Below are 17558 nucleotides of genomic sequence, written 5' to 3'. Positions count from 1 at the left end.
TTCGATTTAAGATTCTTGGTGTGGACGCTCTAAATCGATTTTATAAATTCGGTTTTATAAAATCGATTTAGATAACTTCGATTTACTTCTGCCGTGTAGACAAGGCCTTTGTCTGGGAAGATTTTTCAAACAGGAAATGTCCGGGACTTCTGCAGAGCTGACAAGCTGCAGCTCAGAAAGAGCCCTGACTGGTCCACTTCCCAGTTGGTCCTTCTCCTGCAAGCCACAGTTACAGGATCCTACCCACCCAGGACCCAGTTCCCAGCCCTAGGGAGGGAGTCCCGGAGGGAGGCACTGACTGATGGCTGTAACTGCATCCTGGGCTTGCACCAGCTGCCCTGCCACTGTGACAGGGAGCGACAGTGCCCTCCACTTTCAGTGAGTATCCCTGTTGCAGGTACCCCCTCCAGCACCCCCAACTGTACCACTCTCCCTCACAGATACCATCCCCTCCAGCAGTGTCCTTTCTTTGGGAACCTGAAATGTGAGAACCCTAGGCTGAGGGAAAGCTGAGAGGTGCGCAGGAACATGCAGTTCAGACAGAAACATCCCTTATGGCAAGATCTATTAATGGAGGATTCTCTATATCTTAGTAAGGAGAAGAGGATGGAAGATGATTAAGTACAGGTAGGATCTGATGAGAAACAGTCAAATGAAAAAAAGAGTCACTTTTTAGCTGTCTGCCATTATGTGATGTTAATTGGATGGGACGAGTTTTATAAGTGCTTATATATAAATGCTAGAAGACTAAAGACTAAAATGGATGAACTTGAGTGCCTGGTATTAAATGAGGATATTGATATAATAGGTATCACAGAAACTTGGTGGAGTGATGATAGTTAGTGGGACATAGTAAAACCAGGTTACAAAATATACAGGAATGACAGAATAGTTTGTGCTGGTGGGAGGTGGCACTATATGTGAAAGAAAGCATGTAATACCGAGTCAAATGCAGTAAAAATCTTAAATGAACCAAACTGTACCACAGAATCTCTATGGACAGAAATTCCAAGCTTGAACAACAAGAATATAGCAACAGGGATATATTACAAACCACCTGATCAGGATGGTGATGGTGACTGTGAAATGCTCAGGGAGATTAGAGAGGCTATTTAAAAAAAAACAACCCTCAATAATTACAGGGGATTTCACTATTCTCATACTGACTGGGTATATGTCACCTCAGGACGAGATGCACAGATAAAGTTTCTTGGAGTAGCCAATCCTGGAATCCACAAGGGGGGAGGCAATTCTTGATGTAGTTCTTAGTAGTACACAGGATCTGCTCCAAGAGGTGAATATAACTGAACCACTTGGTAATCGTGACTATAATATAATTTAACATCCCTGGGGAGGGGGGGGACACACAAAGAAGCTCACCATGGTAGCATTCAATTTCAGAAAGGGGAACTACACAAAAATGAGGAAGCTAGTTAAACAGAAATTAAAAGATACAGTCCTAAAAGTTAAATGCCTGCAAGCTGCACGGAAACTTTAAAAAAAAACAAAACACCATAATAGAGACTCAAATTAAATGTATCCCTCAAATTAAAAAAAAAAAAAAAACATAGTAAGAGGACCAAAAAGTGCCACCATGGCTAAACAACGAAGTAAAATAAGTGGTTAGAGGCAAAAAGGCATCCTGTAAAAATTAGAAGTTAAATCCTGTTGAGGAAAATAGAAAGGATCATAAACTCCTGCAAGTCAAGTGTAAGTACAATTAGACAGGCCAAAAAAGAATCCGAAGAGCAACTAGCCAAAGACTTAAAAAGTAACAGCAATTTTTTTTAAGTATATCAGAACAGGAAGCCTGCTAAACAATCAGTGTGGCCACTGGATGATCAAGATGCTAAAGGGGAATCTCCAGGAAGATAAAGCCATTGTGAAGAAACTAAATGAATTCTTTGCATCGGTCTTCACTGTGGAGGATGTGAGGGAGATTCCCCTACCTAAGCCAATCTTTTTAGGTGACAAATCTGAGGAACTGTCCCAGACTGAGGTGTCATTAAAGGAGGTTTTGGAACAAACTGATAAGTTAAACAGTACTAAGTCACCAGAACCAGATGGTATTCACCAAAGAGTTGTGAAGAAACTCAGATATGAAATTGCAGAACTACTAACTGTGATATGTAATCTATCATTTAAATCAGCTTCTGTACCAGTGGTGGATAGCTAATGTAACATCAACTTTCAAAAAAGGGTCCCGAGGTGATCCCGGCAATTACAGGCCAGTAAACCTAACTTCAGTACCAGGCAAACTGGTTGAAACTATAGTAAAGACCAGAATTATCAGACACACAGATAAACACAATTTGTTGGGGAAGAGTCAACATGGCCTTTGTAAAGGGATATCATTTCTCACCAGTCTATTCAAATTCTTTGAAGGGGGTCAACAAACATGTGGACAAGGGTGATACAGTGAATATGGTGTACTTAGATTTTCAGAAAGTCTTTGATAAGGTCCCTAACCAGTCTCTTAAACAAGGTAAGCTGTCATGGGATAAGAGGAAAGGTCCTCTCACGGATCAGTAACAGAAAACAAAGGTTGGAATAAATGGTCAGTTTTCAGAATGGAGAGAGGTAAATAATGGTGTCCCACAGGAGTCTACACTGGGACCAGTGCTGTTCAACATATTCATAAATGATCTGGAAAAAACGGGTAAACAGTGAAGTGGTAAAATTTCCAGATAATACAAAATTACTAAAGATAGTTAAGTCCAAAGCAGACCTCACAAAACCAGGTAACTGTGCAACAAAATGGCAGATGAAATTCAATGCTGACAAATGCAAAGTAATGCACGTTAGAAAACATAATCCAACTATACATACAAAATAATGAGATCTAAATTAGCTGTTACCACTCAAGAAAGATCTTGGAGTCATTATGGATAGTTCTCTAAAATATATATATATATATATATATATATATATAAAAAAATTCCCCTCTCCCCCCTATGGGTGGTATGTGTCTTCCTCAACCTCGGGTCCTCTACCAGAGGCCTGGGAGTTTGAGGGTTCTGCGCAGTATCTTAGCTGTTCCTAGCACTGCACTCTTCTGGACAGAGAGCTCTGATGTTGTTCCTGGGATCTGTTGGAGCCACTCACCCAGCTTAGGAGTCACAGCCCCGAGTGCTCCTACCACCACTGGGACCACTTTGGCCTTCACTTTCCACATCCTCTCTAGTTCCTCTTTCAGGCCCTGGTACTTCTCCAGCTTCTCATATTCCTTCTTCCTGATGTTGCTGTCACTTGGCACTGCTATATCTATCACCACCGCTGTCTTCTGGTCCTTGTCTATTACCACGATGTCTGGTTGATTGGCCAGTACCTGCCTGTCCGTCTGGATCTGGAAGTCCCACAGAATCTTAGCCCTGCTATTCTCCACAACCTTCTGTGGAATCTCCCATCTGGTCTTGGGAGGGTCTAGCCCATACGCTGTGCAGATGTTCCTGTACACAATGCCAGCCACTTGGTTGTGCCGTTCAGTGTATGCTGTTCCTGCCTGCATCTTACATCCTGCCACTATGTGTTGGACTGTCTCTGAGGCCTCTCTGCACAGTCTGCACCTTGGGTCCTCTCTAGTGTGGTAGACCCCTGCTTCAATGGATCTGGTGCTCAGTGCCTGTTCCTGTGCTGCTATGATCAGTGCCTCAGTGCTGTCTTTTAGTCCAGCCCTTTCCAGCCACTGGTAGGATTTCCCAGTGTCAGCCACCTCAGCTATCTGTCGATGGTACATCCCATGCAGGGTCTTGTCTTGCCATGGCACTTCTTCTGCTTGGTCTTCCTCCCATGTCTGCTGCTGCCTCAGGCATTCTCTCAGCAGCTCATCTTTGGGGGCCATCTTACTGATGTACTCCTGGATGTTCCGGGTTTCATCCAGGACAGTGGCTTTGACGCTCACCAAGCCCCGCCCGCCTTCTTTCCGGCTGGTATACAGTCTCTGGGTGTTGGACTTGGGGTGGAAACCTCCGTGCATTGTGAGGAGCTTCCGGGTCTTCACATCGGCAGCCTCCATGTCCTCCTTTGGCCAGCTCACTATACCGGCAGGGTATCTGATGACCGGCAGGGCGTATCTGTTGATGGCGTGGATCTTGTTCTTCCCACTGAGCTGGCTCTTCAGGACCTGTCTTATCCCTTTGGTGATACTTGGATGTCGCTGTCTTCCTTGCCTCCTCATCATGGTTTCCATGTGACTGTGGGACGCCAAGGTACTTGTAGCTGGTCTGTATGTCTGCTATATTTATATACACACCTGCTCCATGTGCAGCAGCCGACAAAAGGCTATCAGAATGTTAGGAAACATTATGGAATAGATGACAAGACAGCAAGTATCATAATGTCTCTATATAAATCCATGGTACACCCATATCTTGAATACTGTGTGCAGATCTGGTTACCCCATCTCAAAAAAGATATATTGGAGTTGGAAAAAGGTACAGAGAAGGGCAACAAAAATGATTAGGGGTATGGAATAGCTTCTGTCTGAGGAGACTTGAAAAAGACTGGGATTTTTCAGCTTGGAAAAGAGACAACTAAGGGGAGGATACAATAGAAGTCTATAAAATCTTGACTGGTGTGGAGAAAATGAGTAAGGAAGCACTATTTACTTCTTCACATAACACAATAACTACAGGTCACCCAATGAAATTAATAGGCAACAAGTTAAAAACAAACAAAAGGAAGTATTTCTTCATACAACGCAGAGTAAATCTGTGGAATTCCTTGCCAGGGGATGTTGTGAAAGTCAAAAGTATTACAGGGTTCAAAAAAGAACTGGATAAGATCCTCAAGGATAGGTCCATCAATGGCTATTAGCCAGTATGGGCAGGGATGCAACACCATGCTCTGAGTGTCCCTAGCCTCTGCTTGCCAGAAGCTGGGAGTGGACAACAGGGGATGGATCATGTGATTATTGCCTGTTCTGTTCATTCCCTCTGAAGCACCTGGCATTAGGGTGACTAGTTCATAGAAATGAATTATCGGGACGCGGGCGTGTGGGGGGGGGAGGCGGAGGAAAAAAAAAGCCGTTTCACAGGGGGCAGTGAAATTAGCAGGCCCCGGCTGCACCGCGGCCGTGCGCACTGCCCTCCCCGCAGCCCCGGGCACACGCGGTGCGTCCCGCCACCCTGACGGGAAGGAGCTACGCCTGGAGAGCAGCTGAGTGGGAGAGGCGTGGGGCTCCAATCCCTGGCAGCCGCGGGGGAGAGCGGCTCAGGGCTGCGCAAGTGGCCCATGTAAAGTTTATCAACTTGGGGGGGTGGGGGACCCTGGCCGGCTCCTCGTCCCTGTACGGGAGTAGCGTCCCTGCCCCGCACCAGCATGTCCTGCTGGCCACCGCAGGCCAGGTAAGTAGCTGAGTTCCCCCCTCATCCTGGCTCCTCAGTTGAGCAGCATTCCTCCTCCCTCCCACGCTTGCAGCTGTAATGGCGGTGCAGGCCTGGACGGAGGGGGTCGTGGCGCGGCTTCCAGTTCCTGGAGCTGGTGGTGAGTATGAGCTCTGGCACCGGGTGGGCAAGGGGGGCTGGCAAGGGGACTGCTCCCCCATGAGGGAGATAGGGGGGCTCAGCTGAGGAGCCAGGACAAGGAGGGAGAGGGGGAACTCAGCTCCTTACCTGGTCTGTGGCGACCAGTGGGACATGCTGAAGCAAGGCAGGGATGCTACCCCTCTACAGGGGCGAGGAACTGGCTGGGGTCCCCTTCGAGCCAATAAACTTTACATGGACCGCTTGCGGGGCCCCGAGCTGCTCTCCCCTACCGCTGCTGGGGTCCGGAGCACCGGAGCCCCCCGTCTCCCTGCTGGGGGAGCAGTCCCCTTGCCAGCTCCCCTTGCCCGCCCCTGGAAGCCACACTACCACCCCCTCCTTCCAGGCTTGTGCCACCATTACAGCTGCAAACCTGGGAGGGAGGAGGAATGCCATGTGCTTGGGGAAGAGGCTAGGCCAGGGTAGGGATTTGGGGAGGGATCAAATTGGAGAAGGAGGGGGGCAGAGTGGGGGGGGGTGAGAGTCCCTCTGGGAGGGCAAAATTGCTTGTTTGTACAGTGTCCAGACCACACATGGGTCGGGATGCAAGACAAACAAGCAAATATCGGGACAGTCCCAATAAAATTGGGGTGTCTGGTCACCCTACCTGGCATTGGCCACTATCAGAAGATAGGATACTGGGCTAGACAGACCATTGTTCTGACCAAGTATTGGATGTTCGTATGACCCCCTTTAATCTATTTAGTTTGAACCTATATGTGGGAATTTTAATTATGTTGTTACTGTATTTTACATTGTTTTATTTTATCACATTATGCCCTAAGCACTATTGTGAGAGGGTGCTTTTATAAACCAGGTCAATTCACTTGTATATTAGGAGAGACCAAAATAACTGTTAAATGTATAAGAGTGTATTTGGTGTTTAAACTTGATGAAAACTAATGGGATACTACTTGCATTATTTTCACTTATCTGTACCCTATTATAATACAATAGCAAACATTTACATTGTGTATACCCTGTAACTAAACAACACATCAAATGAGCCATCAAGCAGGAAAGAAGCCTTGTGTAAAACAAATGAAGAACTCTAACACAGAATTGGGAAACCTACGGCTCGCAGGCCGAATTCGGCCTGCTGCTTAATTTCATCCAGCCGCAGGGGGAAGCTAGGGTTGCCAAGCCGTTAAAAGTCCTGTCGGCTCTGCGAGCTCCCATACGCAGCCAGCCTGTCCCTGCGGCCCCTAGGCACAGAGGAGATCAGGGAATCTTCGCGTGCTGTCCCTGTCCCCAGCACTGGCTCCACAGCTCCCACCCCCGTGGGGTTGTGTGTGGCCTGGGACTGATTTTTTCTGTGGGTCTATGGCGCCTGATAAGACAAGAGATTCCCCACCATTGCTCTAAGAGAAAAGGGCTAATTTCAAAGCAAGTGGTCATTGTGTGTGATGATCGGAGGTCAAAGACTCAAAATGTATTCCTCACCCTGTATCAGGATGGATAAAAATCACTGATTTAAGCAAAAAAAAACAAAACAAAACAGATTTTTGATAAAATGCTTTTTGAGGAAAAACCTATCTAAAGATGGTTTTAATTAAATAGCTCAAAGCTATCTCATAATGGAATAGGGATTATAAATTCTAATTCTATAGTATGAGACAATATATTCATGTAATGTTTAAGAAAAGTTTTGTAAATGAGTTCCAATAGTTCATGAATTAGGGACCCAACTTCATGGGATTCCAGGGGCCTCTGTACAGATTTAGGTTAATCTTTCTATCTACCCAATGGGAGTCAGTGCGCAGTCTAGAAGATACATCAGAGATGCTTAGTTTTGCAGTTCCCAAACTGAGTATGTGTGTCTCTAGAGGTAACATGCTTGCTAACAGCAAAAATGTTTTTAAATAAATAAAATATAGCTATGAGAAATAACAGACCTCAACCCTATTGTCAGTCTGCAAATTTGTGTACACAGAGTCAATCCCTTACCTCTCTCTAAAATAGAGTGACCAGATGTCCCGATTTTATGGGGTCAGTCCCGATTTTTGGGTCTTTTTCTTATATAGGCTCCTATATGCCCCACCCGCCGTCCCAATTTTTCAAATTTACTGGCTGGTCAACCTAGTCTAAAAGTGCAAAGTTTCAAAAAGTTGAATGACTAGAAGATTGTTGGGGGCAGAATAGATCTGAACGAGGAGAAGAAGTCTGGAGATAAATGTGAGAAGGGAAGGACAGGCAGTAGAAACAAAACTGAAACTGTTTGAGCAGCATATTCCAGAACTCTTGAGGTCTTTCTGAGTGTAGTCTTCGTTGATTTGAGATCTACCATACCATTCTCTTACTAGAAGGGAAAACCTATAACAGCAGCAGGCCATAAAAGAGACCCAGTTGGGGAATAAGAGCGATTCAAGAAATATATGTTTACTGATGATGTTTAAAGAAAGTCACACCATTGAACTGGTGGAAGTCACTTAAGCACTTGGATTCAGAAACTGTTGAAGTGATAATCTCACTTTTAACAGCAGTAGCTTCTTCTGCGAGTGTAGAAAGAATATTTTCTGCCTTCTGGACTAATTCATTCCAAATTGAGAAATCATTTGGGACCTGAAAAAGCAGGAAAGCCTGTTTTTCTTTTCCAGATAGTGAACAGGAAAATGAAGATGAAGACAACTGAGTTAGCTGCAGAAGCCAATATTTTAAGTTTCTCATGTTGACCTGGCTGACACAGTCAATTTAATTTTTGTTTTTTTAAATATTTCATTTAACTATTTTAGTTAAACAATGTTAACAAAAACAAACTTGATTTTAAAAAACTTGAATGTTTAACTAAATTCAAAAATTCATATGCTTGTTTTGTAAATACTATATGTTTGCTGTTGAAGTAAAAAAAATCCAGAATACATAACATTATCGTTTTAGTTAAATAAAACAAGTTAAATGTCTGTCTACTGATGTTCTCCTCCTAATACAGCATGGCAAGAAAATCCTCCAAATATTAATGATTAACCTGTTGAATTCAAAATAGCTTATCTCCCAATGACTTCAAAAATATCTGCTTCATTTATTTTTGATAAATGAAATAACCAATCATTCATTATCTGATATAGCTGTAAAACTAATCTGAAAAGTTTTCAAAATAGATCACTTAAAAGGTATAGTGCGTACCTTCTAAAAATGAAACCTACATCTATCTCTGAGTTGTGAAGAATACGTACTAAGGTTATAACAACCAACAAGAATGAACTTTTATGTAGAAATCTATGATTAAATCAAGTCTTCCTGACCAGTGAGTTAAATCATGATTTAAATCAAATCCACCCTGCTCTTTATCATCAAAGAAAAAGCCCACGTGGGTAGTGACCCTGTCAGTTTGTTTTCTTTAAGAAGCTATAAGTGTGGATTCAGGGAAAGATCCTGCATCTCTGGACTGTTTGGATTTTAACGGGGCAGAATAACTGAATGAGAAGACTGAGATCCCCAGAATTATTCCGGGTAGCCTTTAGACACTTTTAGGAAACTGGTAGATTATTACATCTCAGCTACCATTCAGCATTATAGATTGTGACTCACCTGAACATATATTTTACTTGCTTTAAACTCTCAAAAACTCACTTCCTTTTCTTTAGCTAATAAACCTTTAATTAGTTTACTGTAGAACTGGCTACCAACATTGCCATTGGTGTAAGATCTAGAGTACGCATTGATCAGGGGTAAGTAACTGGTCTCTTGGGTCCGGAAGCAACCTAAATGTGATGTGATCTTTGGTATACGTGACCATTTATCACTAAATCCCATTTGTCTCAGTAGCAAGATAGACTGGAGCATCTAAGGGGACTGCCTGTGACACCATTGTAAGATTGGCATAGTGATCCAGGAGTTCACATTTGGTACTAGCTTAGGGAAATCTAATTATAGACTACACCATCAGTTTGGGGTATCTGCTCTGTTTTCTGAGTCTGCTGTGAGTGCTTACCTCATAGTTGTGAGCCACATCAGACAGCGTGACACCTGGTATAACATATTTATAGGATTTGTGGGGAGGAGGGTTACACATTCCATTCCATAGTTTTATGGAAATATGCCATATCCATATCATAAGCATAACATACTTTATGCAAGATGCACATGTAAATAAGATATCACTGGAAAGGTTATGATATACTGAATGTGATTGTCCAATTTGTATGCCTGAATCATTTCTGACAGGTTTCAGTTTGGTAGCAGTGTTAGTCTGTATCAGCAAAACCAATAAGGAGGTTCTGTGGCACCTTAGAGACTAACAAATTTATTTGGGCATAAGCTTTTGTGGGCTAAAATCCACTTCATCAGATGCATAGAGTGAAAAATACAGTATGCAGCATATTCATTACAGCACATGAAAAGTTCGGAGTTGTCTTATCAAGTGGGGCTTGAGTACTACAATTCAGTCACACCTTTCCCTCTGCTGATACTCACACCTTCTTGTCAACTATTGGAAATGGGCCACCCCGATTGCATTGGTCTCGTTAGCACTACAAAAGTAATTTCCCCTTCTTTCGTATTCATCCCTTCTTGTCAACTGTTGAGACTAGGGCACTTCCACCTTGACTGAATTGGCCTCATTAGCACTGACCTTCCCACTTGGTAAGGCAACTCCCATGTTTTCATGTGCTGTAATATATATACTGCTTACTGTATTATTCACTCCATGCATCTGATGAAGTGGGTTTTAGCCCACAAAAGCTTACGTCCAAATAAATTTGTTAGTCTTTAAGGTGCCACGAGGACTCCTCGTTATTTCTGTATCTGAAATTAGGAATACTGACTATGCGCTTGGCTACACTCGAAACTCCAAAGTGCTGCAGCGGGAGCGCTCCTGTGGCAGCGCTTTGAAGTGCGAGTGTGGTCACGGTGCCAGAGCTGGGAGAGACACTGAAAAACACTTGGAAGCAAGAACTGAACTGTAGTGAGAGGAGTTGAGCCCAAGCTGGAAGGGTACCTAGCCTGTGAGTAATAATAGCTGAGGTCTCAAGCTGCAGGCCAGTGCAGCTGACTTTCAAGCCTTTCTGTAATTTGCCCAGAACAATATCTAGGATGAGAAATTACTATTTGTAACCAATTTTTTTAGTGAATAAACCTTAGTATGTGTTTTATTTGCTTAGTAATCTCCTTTGTTCTGCTTGCTCTCTCTTTAACCACTTAAAATCTACCTTTGATAGTTAATAATTTTGTTTATTATTAAACCCAGTTTATATAACTTCTAACTGGGCAGGCAAGAAGTTGGGCATCTCTCTTTACACTGAGGAAGAAGGCAAATTTTTATGAGCTTGAGCTGTGCAGATTTTTCTATACAACGCAAGACAATATACCTTTGGGTCTGCACTCCAAGGCAGGTGGGCACCTGAGTGCTGGGCCAAATCCCTTAAGATGAGTCTTCCCACAGCCGATCTCAGTGTCTGTGTCTTTCTGCAGCAGGGTGTGACCCTACCTGTGTGTGTGCTAGAGGAGGCTTCAGAGCCTGGTTCAGCCAGACAGGTTAAAGGGGGCCCATGTGACAGAACTGGTGTGCTCAGTGATATCTCAGCACGTCAGGTGGCTTCTTAAAAGGGGGCAACCCCTCACAGGGGGGTTGTTTTTCTCCCCTCCTTTCTATGAAACAAAGGGCCGGATTCTGCAAACAGAAATTGATGTTCAATCTTGAGCATATCTAGTCAAGTCAACAGCATTAAGTGCAGGTAGCAAATGGTTCCAGGGTTAGACCCTATTATTCTAAGGTAAGGGTCCTCAAATTTTTCATGATTTGGATCACTAGAAGACAGATTATTTTGAGAACCACCTTCCTCACTCCACTCATCAAGGGCCTGTGATGGCAATTACAATAATTGCTTATGAAGCAAAATAATATTAGAAAAAACCTTTAATGTTCTGTTAACCATTTTTTATATGCTTTAAGAGCTATAAATAAGAAGGAAAGCCAGCACCATGCAACCAGCAAATTGTCCAAGGACCATTGATAGTTAAGGCTACATTTTAGTCATGGGTATTTTTAGTAAAAGTCATGGACAGGTCACAGGCAGTAAACAAAAATTCACAGCCCGTGACCTGTCCATGACTTTTGTACTATATACCCCTGACTAAAACTTGGGTGCTCTTGTGGGTGGGGGAGGGACAACCTGGGGACACCACGGGTGCTCTGGGGGGTGATGGCTGGGGGAATGCCACTGGTGTGTGTGTGGGTGCAGTGGTGCACGTCCTGGAACCACTGCTGCTGCTTCTGGGGGAAGTGAGGGGGGTGGCAGGCTCCCTACCAAGCACCCCAGAAGTGATGACATGTTCCTTGGCTCCTAGATGGAGGCGCGGCCAGAGGGCTCCACACACTGCTCCCTCCCTGAGCGCCCGCTCCACAGCTCCCACTGGCCAAGAACCACAGACAATGGGAGCTGCAGGGACAGTGCTGCCCCTTTGTACTGGCTTCCCCAAGAACCTGCTTCCTTAGCTGGTGCCTGGAGCCGGTACTGCTGCCTGTTGCAGAAGTCCTGGAAAGTCATGGAATCTGTGATTTGTAGTCTTACTGATGGTCCACCAATCCCAATTTGGGACCCGCATATTATTTCATGAAGACTGTTACACTTTTCCTGAAACGTTTGTCAAATGGGAAAACAATCTCCTGAGAGTAATTGAGCTGATTATCTGCAACTCCCATTAAGTTACAAGTGCTGAGCAACTCTAGGGATTAGGTCATGAATGTTTAGAAAGCTAATCTGAAGCACTGTGAAGTAGTAAGTAATAGGATCTTCAGTAATACAGTCATTTCAGATTGGGGTGCTGAGGCTTATTTCAGCTTATAAATACCGAATAAAGACTGTACCATGAGATTTGGAAATTATGAACAAGAAGCAAATTGAGGAAAATGAAGCATATGACATAGGGGGAGGATGAAAGCTACACTTGACTCGACGTTCTTCCTCAGTAAGGTCCTCGTGCTTCTGTGTGTAATTTTTTCTTAAATCAGCTAGGCTGTTATCCTGAATTAAAAATTCAGTAAGGGTCCAATCCAACTCTCATTTACTTCAACAAGGGATGGATCAGGCCACCAGTATTTTGAACATCAATTCCTCTCTATTTTTATTTCTGCAGAACTTGGCTGAAAGACATTTTAGTTCTTAAAATATTATTGTTCTGGTTGCTTTTGAGTAAAGAGATCAATTAAATCTTGGATCCAGAATTCTTTTTTATGGTTTGTGTTATCATACTGTCAAGGAGCCACAGTCATGGACCAGGACCCCATCGTGCTAGGTGCTGTACAAACACAGAATAAAAACTTACGAGTGCAATGAAACATACACTAATGACCACCTCCAGCAACTAAATCTTCACTTAACCAGTTCCTTTCAAAATGTCCCCAAGATTCTAGTATAAAAGTTTGCTTGATCTTTAAATAAGGACTACATATATTAGGCAATAGCTTTTTTGATGGTCAATCATATGGTTGCTTAAGACAAGCATCACAACCCTGTGAAAGGTAGAAATAGATGACAACGATATCTGCTTTTATTTCTAGTACCTACACATCACCTCTGGCCTCACGATTGTGCTTGGGCAAATGCAGACTTCTAAGGCCCTACCCTCACATAACCCCTCTCTTTCCCAGAGGGCCTCGGGCAGGTGTAGGTAACATCAAAGAGGAGTCTGAGACCACAGGAACGAAGAAAAGCGTATGCAGGGAAACTTGAGTAGAGGAGCTGCATGTTGCTTGCACTAGCATGACCAAGTCTAATATATATATTTACTTAATTTTATTATCTTTTCCTACAAAACATGTTGCTGCAATATAAAATATGTCATGTAAAAACTGACATTAAATGAATAGGAATAATACTCAAAGAGAAACACTTCCCCCAATAACAAACAAATATATTTAAAGTAAACCCTTGTTCTACAGGCTGAACAGACCTGTGCAAACGTCTTTCATCATGAGATGGAACAAAGGATGCATACATAAAATACAAGGTCATAAGATTAAGGTTCCAATTCTATGAAGGCCTGAGCTCCTGCTAACAGGAGTTGAGGCAGTTCACTAAAGCTGATCAGGAAATGATTCCCCCAAACCCTCCATCCTCTACCTCTTCCACCTGAAAAAAGTGTTACACTTTTTTTGTTTTCATCACATATAGAAATATTTATCTTTTCTATGAAAACCTAATATTTTTGATAAAGCCAGATTTTTTCCATGACATTTTCATTTAATTGAAAAGCCATTTTTTATGGGAATAGTGTTTTGACAAAAAAAATTTCAACCAGCTCTAGAGCTCAGTTCCCTTCACAGGATCAGACCAGGTTCCACAAACATTTTTCTTTCTCAGGGTGTTTGCTTCTGGGAGTAGTTTGGGACTATACTTTTGGACTGTGTTTTGAAAGATGCTCTTTTCATTTCTTGAGAAAAGACAAAATTTATGGGTTATTTTCAAGTTCTGGGTGTGTACGGTTAAGATGCATTATGGGGTACTTTCCACATCAAAGAGTGAACACATATGAAGGAGAGCCTTTCATTTTCACAAACATATAAATAAAAAAATTATCAGCTAAAGAAGCCTTTTAGATTATTTGACAAAGGAGATCTTTGCCAGCAATCATACTGTATCACTACTTTAAAAATGAAAACCTGTTTAACAAAAACATGCTAAAAAGGAGCAAACAGTTTTTTAAACTCTCTTTACTCTGGGTAGGACACTTACACAAAGGAGTGGGCATGTCGCTCTGTACCTTACAGCTACCCATACTAATTCCCAGGTTTGGGCAAAAAGCCTACCAAGCAAACCCAAATGTTGGGCTTCTGAGTCACATCTGGACAGCAATAGTAAACCTGATCATACAATGAAGTGAACCTACTTAGAGAAAGTTGGAGATAGAACAATAAAGTTGAAAAAGAAGCTAGCTAGTCTCAGAGTAGGCTACTGGACAATGGTGTTGTTTTGTTTCTTTTTAATTTAAGCTTTAAGTACCATTATTAAATACTTTATGCTTCAATAGAATAGCAAACTAAAGAGTAAGGCCAGGTCTACACTTACAGCACTACTACTACGCTGACAGGAAAGCTTCTCCCAACAGCATAATAATTAATCCACCTCCATGAGAGGCAGTAGCTGCGTGGGGCATAGTTAATCTGCCTTCACAAGAGGCGGTAGCTATAGGGACAGGAGAAGCTTTCCTACTGACTTATAGCCCTGTCTACACTGGACTTATGTCAGTATAGCTTTGTGTCTCGCGGGGTGGATTTTTCACACTCCTGAGTGAAGCAGTTATACCAATGTAAGTTTATAGCGTAGACCTGGCCTAACACAGCAGCATCTGACATTGGCAGTGCTTAACAGTAAAAGTGACTGAAAGCAAGCCAAGGAGGAACAGTAACATCTCATTTACAATCGCGGCTGCAGACTGTGGGGAAGGGGAACCTGCTGGCCGGGATCACACAGTCACATTTAGTGAGACTCCATGGGAAAGCCCCTTGTTTGCAACCTGCCACCTGGAGTGTCACAAGATTCCCTGCGTAAAAGACGAGCATCAAGTAGTATGTTATAGAGTGAGGAAGCCTCTAGCAGACATCAGCTATCATGGGTACTCAGCCTGGGGGAACACCCCCCGGGGCTTCGGATCAGCTACCAAAGGGGTGAGGTGAGTGAGGAAAGGGGTCCCTGACTCAGCCCAGTGGGGGGCGATAACAGGGATTTAAGAAGGCCAGGGCCTCGGGTGCTATAGAGCTGGATTCCTGGCCCAGCCCCCCCAGGGGATTCCAGGCACAGAGGCGGGGGGACTGGGGTCTCTGTGGGGGATGTGCGGGGGGAGAGACCCCTGCCCCAACCCCTCAGGAGTCGGAGGACGTTCCCTGGCCGGGGGCCTAAGGCGCGGCTGAGGGGGGCCCAGCAGGCGGCCTGGGGCGAGGCCCGGGCCCGTTAGCGGCGTGGGGGTACCTTGAGCACGGTGACGGTGCCGCCAGGACTGTGCACCTCAAAGGCGGCGGCCTCGTCCCCGGTAGCGGCGGCGGCCTCGGGCTGGTGGTAGCTGAAGCAGGAGGCGGCGATATCCAGGTGGCCCAGAGGCAGCGCCTCCTGCGGGCCCTTGAAGTAGTAGAGGTAGCAGCGGCGGGGGTCGAAGACGAACCAGCGGCTGCGGAAATTCCGCAGCGGGCCCTTGCCCGACAGCTTCTGCAGGTAACCGCACAGCTTGGGGGCGCCCGGCCCAGCCTGCTCCGCCGCGCTCAGCGGCACCGCGGCGTCCCCTCCGCCACCCTCGGCGGACCCCGCCGCCGGCATCTCCCCTCGCCTCCCTGCCAGCACTGCTGCGGGCACACGGCCTCCCTCCGGCCGCTCCGCGAGGCAGCCCGGCCCGCCGCCTGACGGGACTTGTAGTCCGCGGGCGTCCCTCCCCCCTCTCTTTGACAGAGAAGGGAGCGCTACGGGCGCGACCCGGGCATCTCCTGCCCGGCCCCACCCCTGGCCAGCCTGGCCCTGCAGCCGGGAATCTCCCCTGCTCAGGGCCTCGCTCCGCCCCTCCTCAGCCGCTACTTGTGCAATCGTGGCTGCATGTTCGCGCACACGTGTTATGGGTGTGCACACGGAGCTGGGCCCCTTCCATGGGGAAGTTCAGTTGGGCTCTACGCATGTCTTCTCGGTCCGGAGTACGCGGCGAGCGTGAGCCTTGCTAAATCCTGCCAGTCAGATGTCCCTGGACATTTGACGTGATCCAGCTCAAGTTTTGGTTGCATTTCCGGCAAGGAAAGTCTCCATAAGCAGACACTACCCAAACCTTGGGATAGTGCCTGACTGAGGTACTGCCAGTAATCAGACCCCTGAGACTGGCTTTGCCCTTAACGCAGCCAACAGCTCCTTTGCAGGAAATCAGTTTTTGGCTAGTATGCTCCATGTCTCCCCCTTTGAGGTATCCCCTCTTGGTATATTGCTACCAGACTCACTAGTATGACTACATTCAACTGTATTTTCCATCTCAAAGCCTAATCTACAAATAAGATTAGATTAGAGTCCCTCTCAGTCTTGTGGCATTGTGCTACTCATCTGTGAAATCTCTACATTAATTTCAGTTATCTCTGGTGTACTGAGTTAATTGAAAAACAATAATTATGTGTAACTGAAGCTCAAGATGTGCACATGCCAAAATGAAGTACATGCACAATCTTTTTGTAATGCTGTATTTACTCAGTCATTTTTTGTTGCCCACTCATTGAGCCACATAAAATTCAGTCCCAATTCTGCCTAGATTTGCACCCTGTACAACCTCCCCAACTTCAGAAATTTGCCATGTATCTTTGAATCCGACATGCAGAAAAGCCACTTGGTATATCTTCATCTCTATATCCCCAGATCAGTCTCAATTACCATAACTTGTCTAATGTTCTAATTTGTCTGATTTTTTTCAGACAGTGCCAAGACTATGGTGGAATAGCCAGTGCTTCTGTCACTAGATCCCACTTTAAGGCACAAATGAGGGACTAGAGCTTCTCTATTTCAAATCCCCTTGGTATAGCCAACATCATTAGTCCTCCCTTCTGAGTGTCGTGTAGAAAACTGTGGGGTTAAACAGAAGCAAAATGTTTAGTCTCGTTCTTGGGTTTCCAGCCTTCACTAGGTCATGCTGCATTTCATATGTAGCTGAAGAGTTATTTTCTCAAGTTTGATTTCTACAACTGAATTACCCATTTCCCTGTTAACAGAGCATAGCAAATTTCAGTATTGTTTATCAGCAGATGATACATTATGAGGGGATATTTTAATCCTAGAGGACAGATAATACTTAACTGGCATTGATGTATATTCAAGCTATGTAGAGGTGGCTCAGCTAAAGGAGGCCACATCAGTGCAGTGCTTATCATGGCATATCTGTTAAAGCTTTACTGGATGTTGAGGCTTTGTTAATAGACATGGAGGGGAAAGAAGGCTGATTTCACTTAAAGGGCAAGTAAATGTCCCTTCTATAATATAGGCTATTCAATAGTTCCTCTACCAAATAATCCCATAATGTGTACAAATTTAAAACCCTGCGACTGTCAACAATTGCCAAATCTTTCAAGGTCTGATCTTGCAAGGT

At 44.5% G+C, this 17558-nt stretch overlaps 1 protein-coding gene across 1 annotated transcript in view; it reads right to left on the bottom strand.

The window, feature by feature from the left end:
* TBC1D2B (TBC1 domain family member 2B) overlaps positions 1-15769 on the bottom strand; it is a 67052-nt gene extending 51283 nt beyond the window's left edge. Inside the window, exon 1 of the mRNA XM_032763068.2 lies at positions 15428-15769. Within this exon, the coding sequence (XP_032618959.1) occupies positions 15428-15769 (342 nt within the window). The remainder of the gene's footprint in view (positions 1-15427) is intronic.
* Between the last annotated feature and the right edge of the window lie 1789 nt (positions 15770-17558).

Source organism: Chelonoidis abingdonii, chromosome 9, assembly GCF_003597395.2.
Source record: "Chelonoidis abingdonii isolate Lonesome George chromosome 9, CheloAbing_2.0, whole genome shotgun sequence".
NCBI lineage: Eukaryota > Metazoa > Chordata > Testudines > Testudinidae > Chelonoidis > Chelonoidis abingdonii.
Note: the sequence above shows the minus strand (reverse complement) of the source record. Positions and strands in the feature narration are given on the sequence as shown.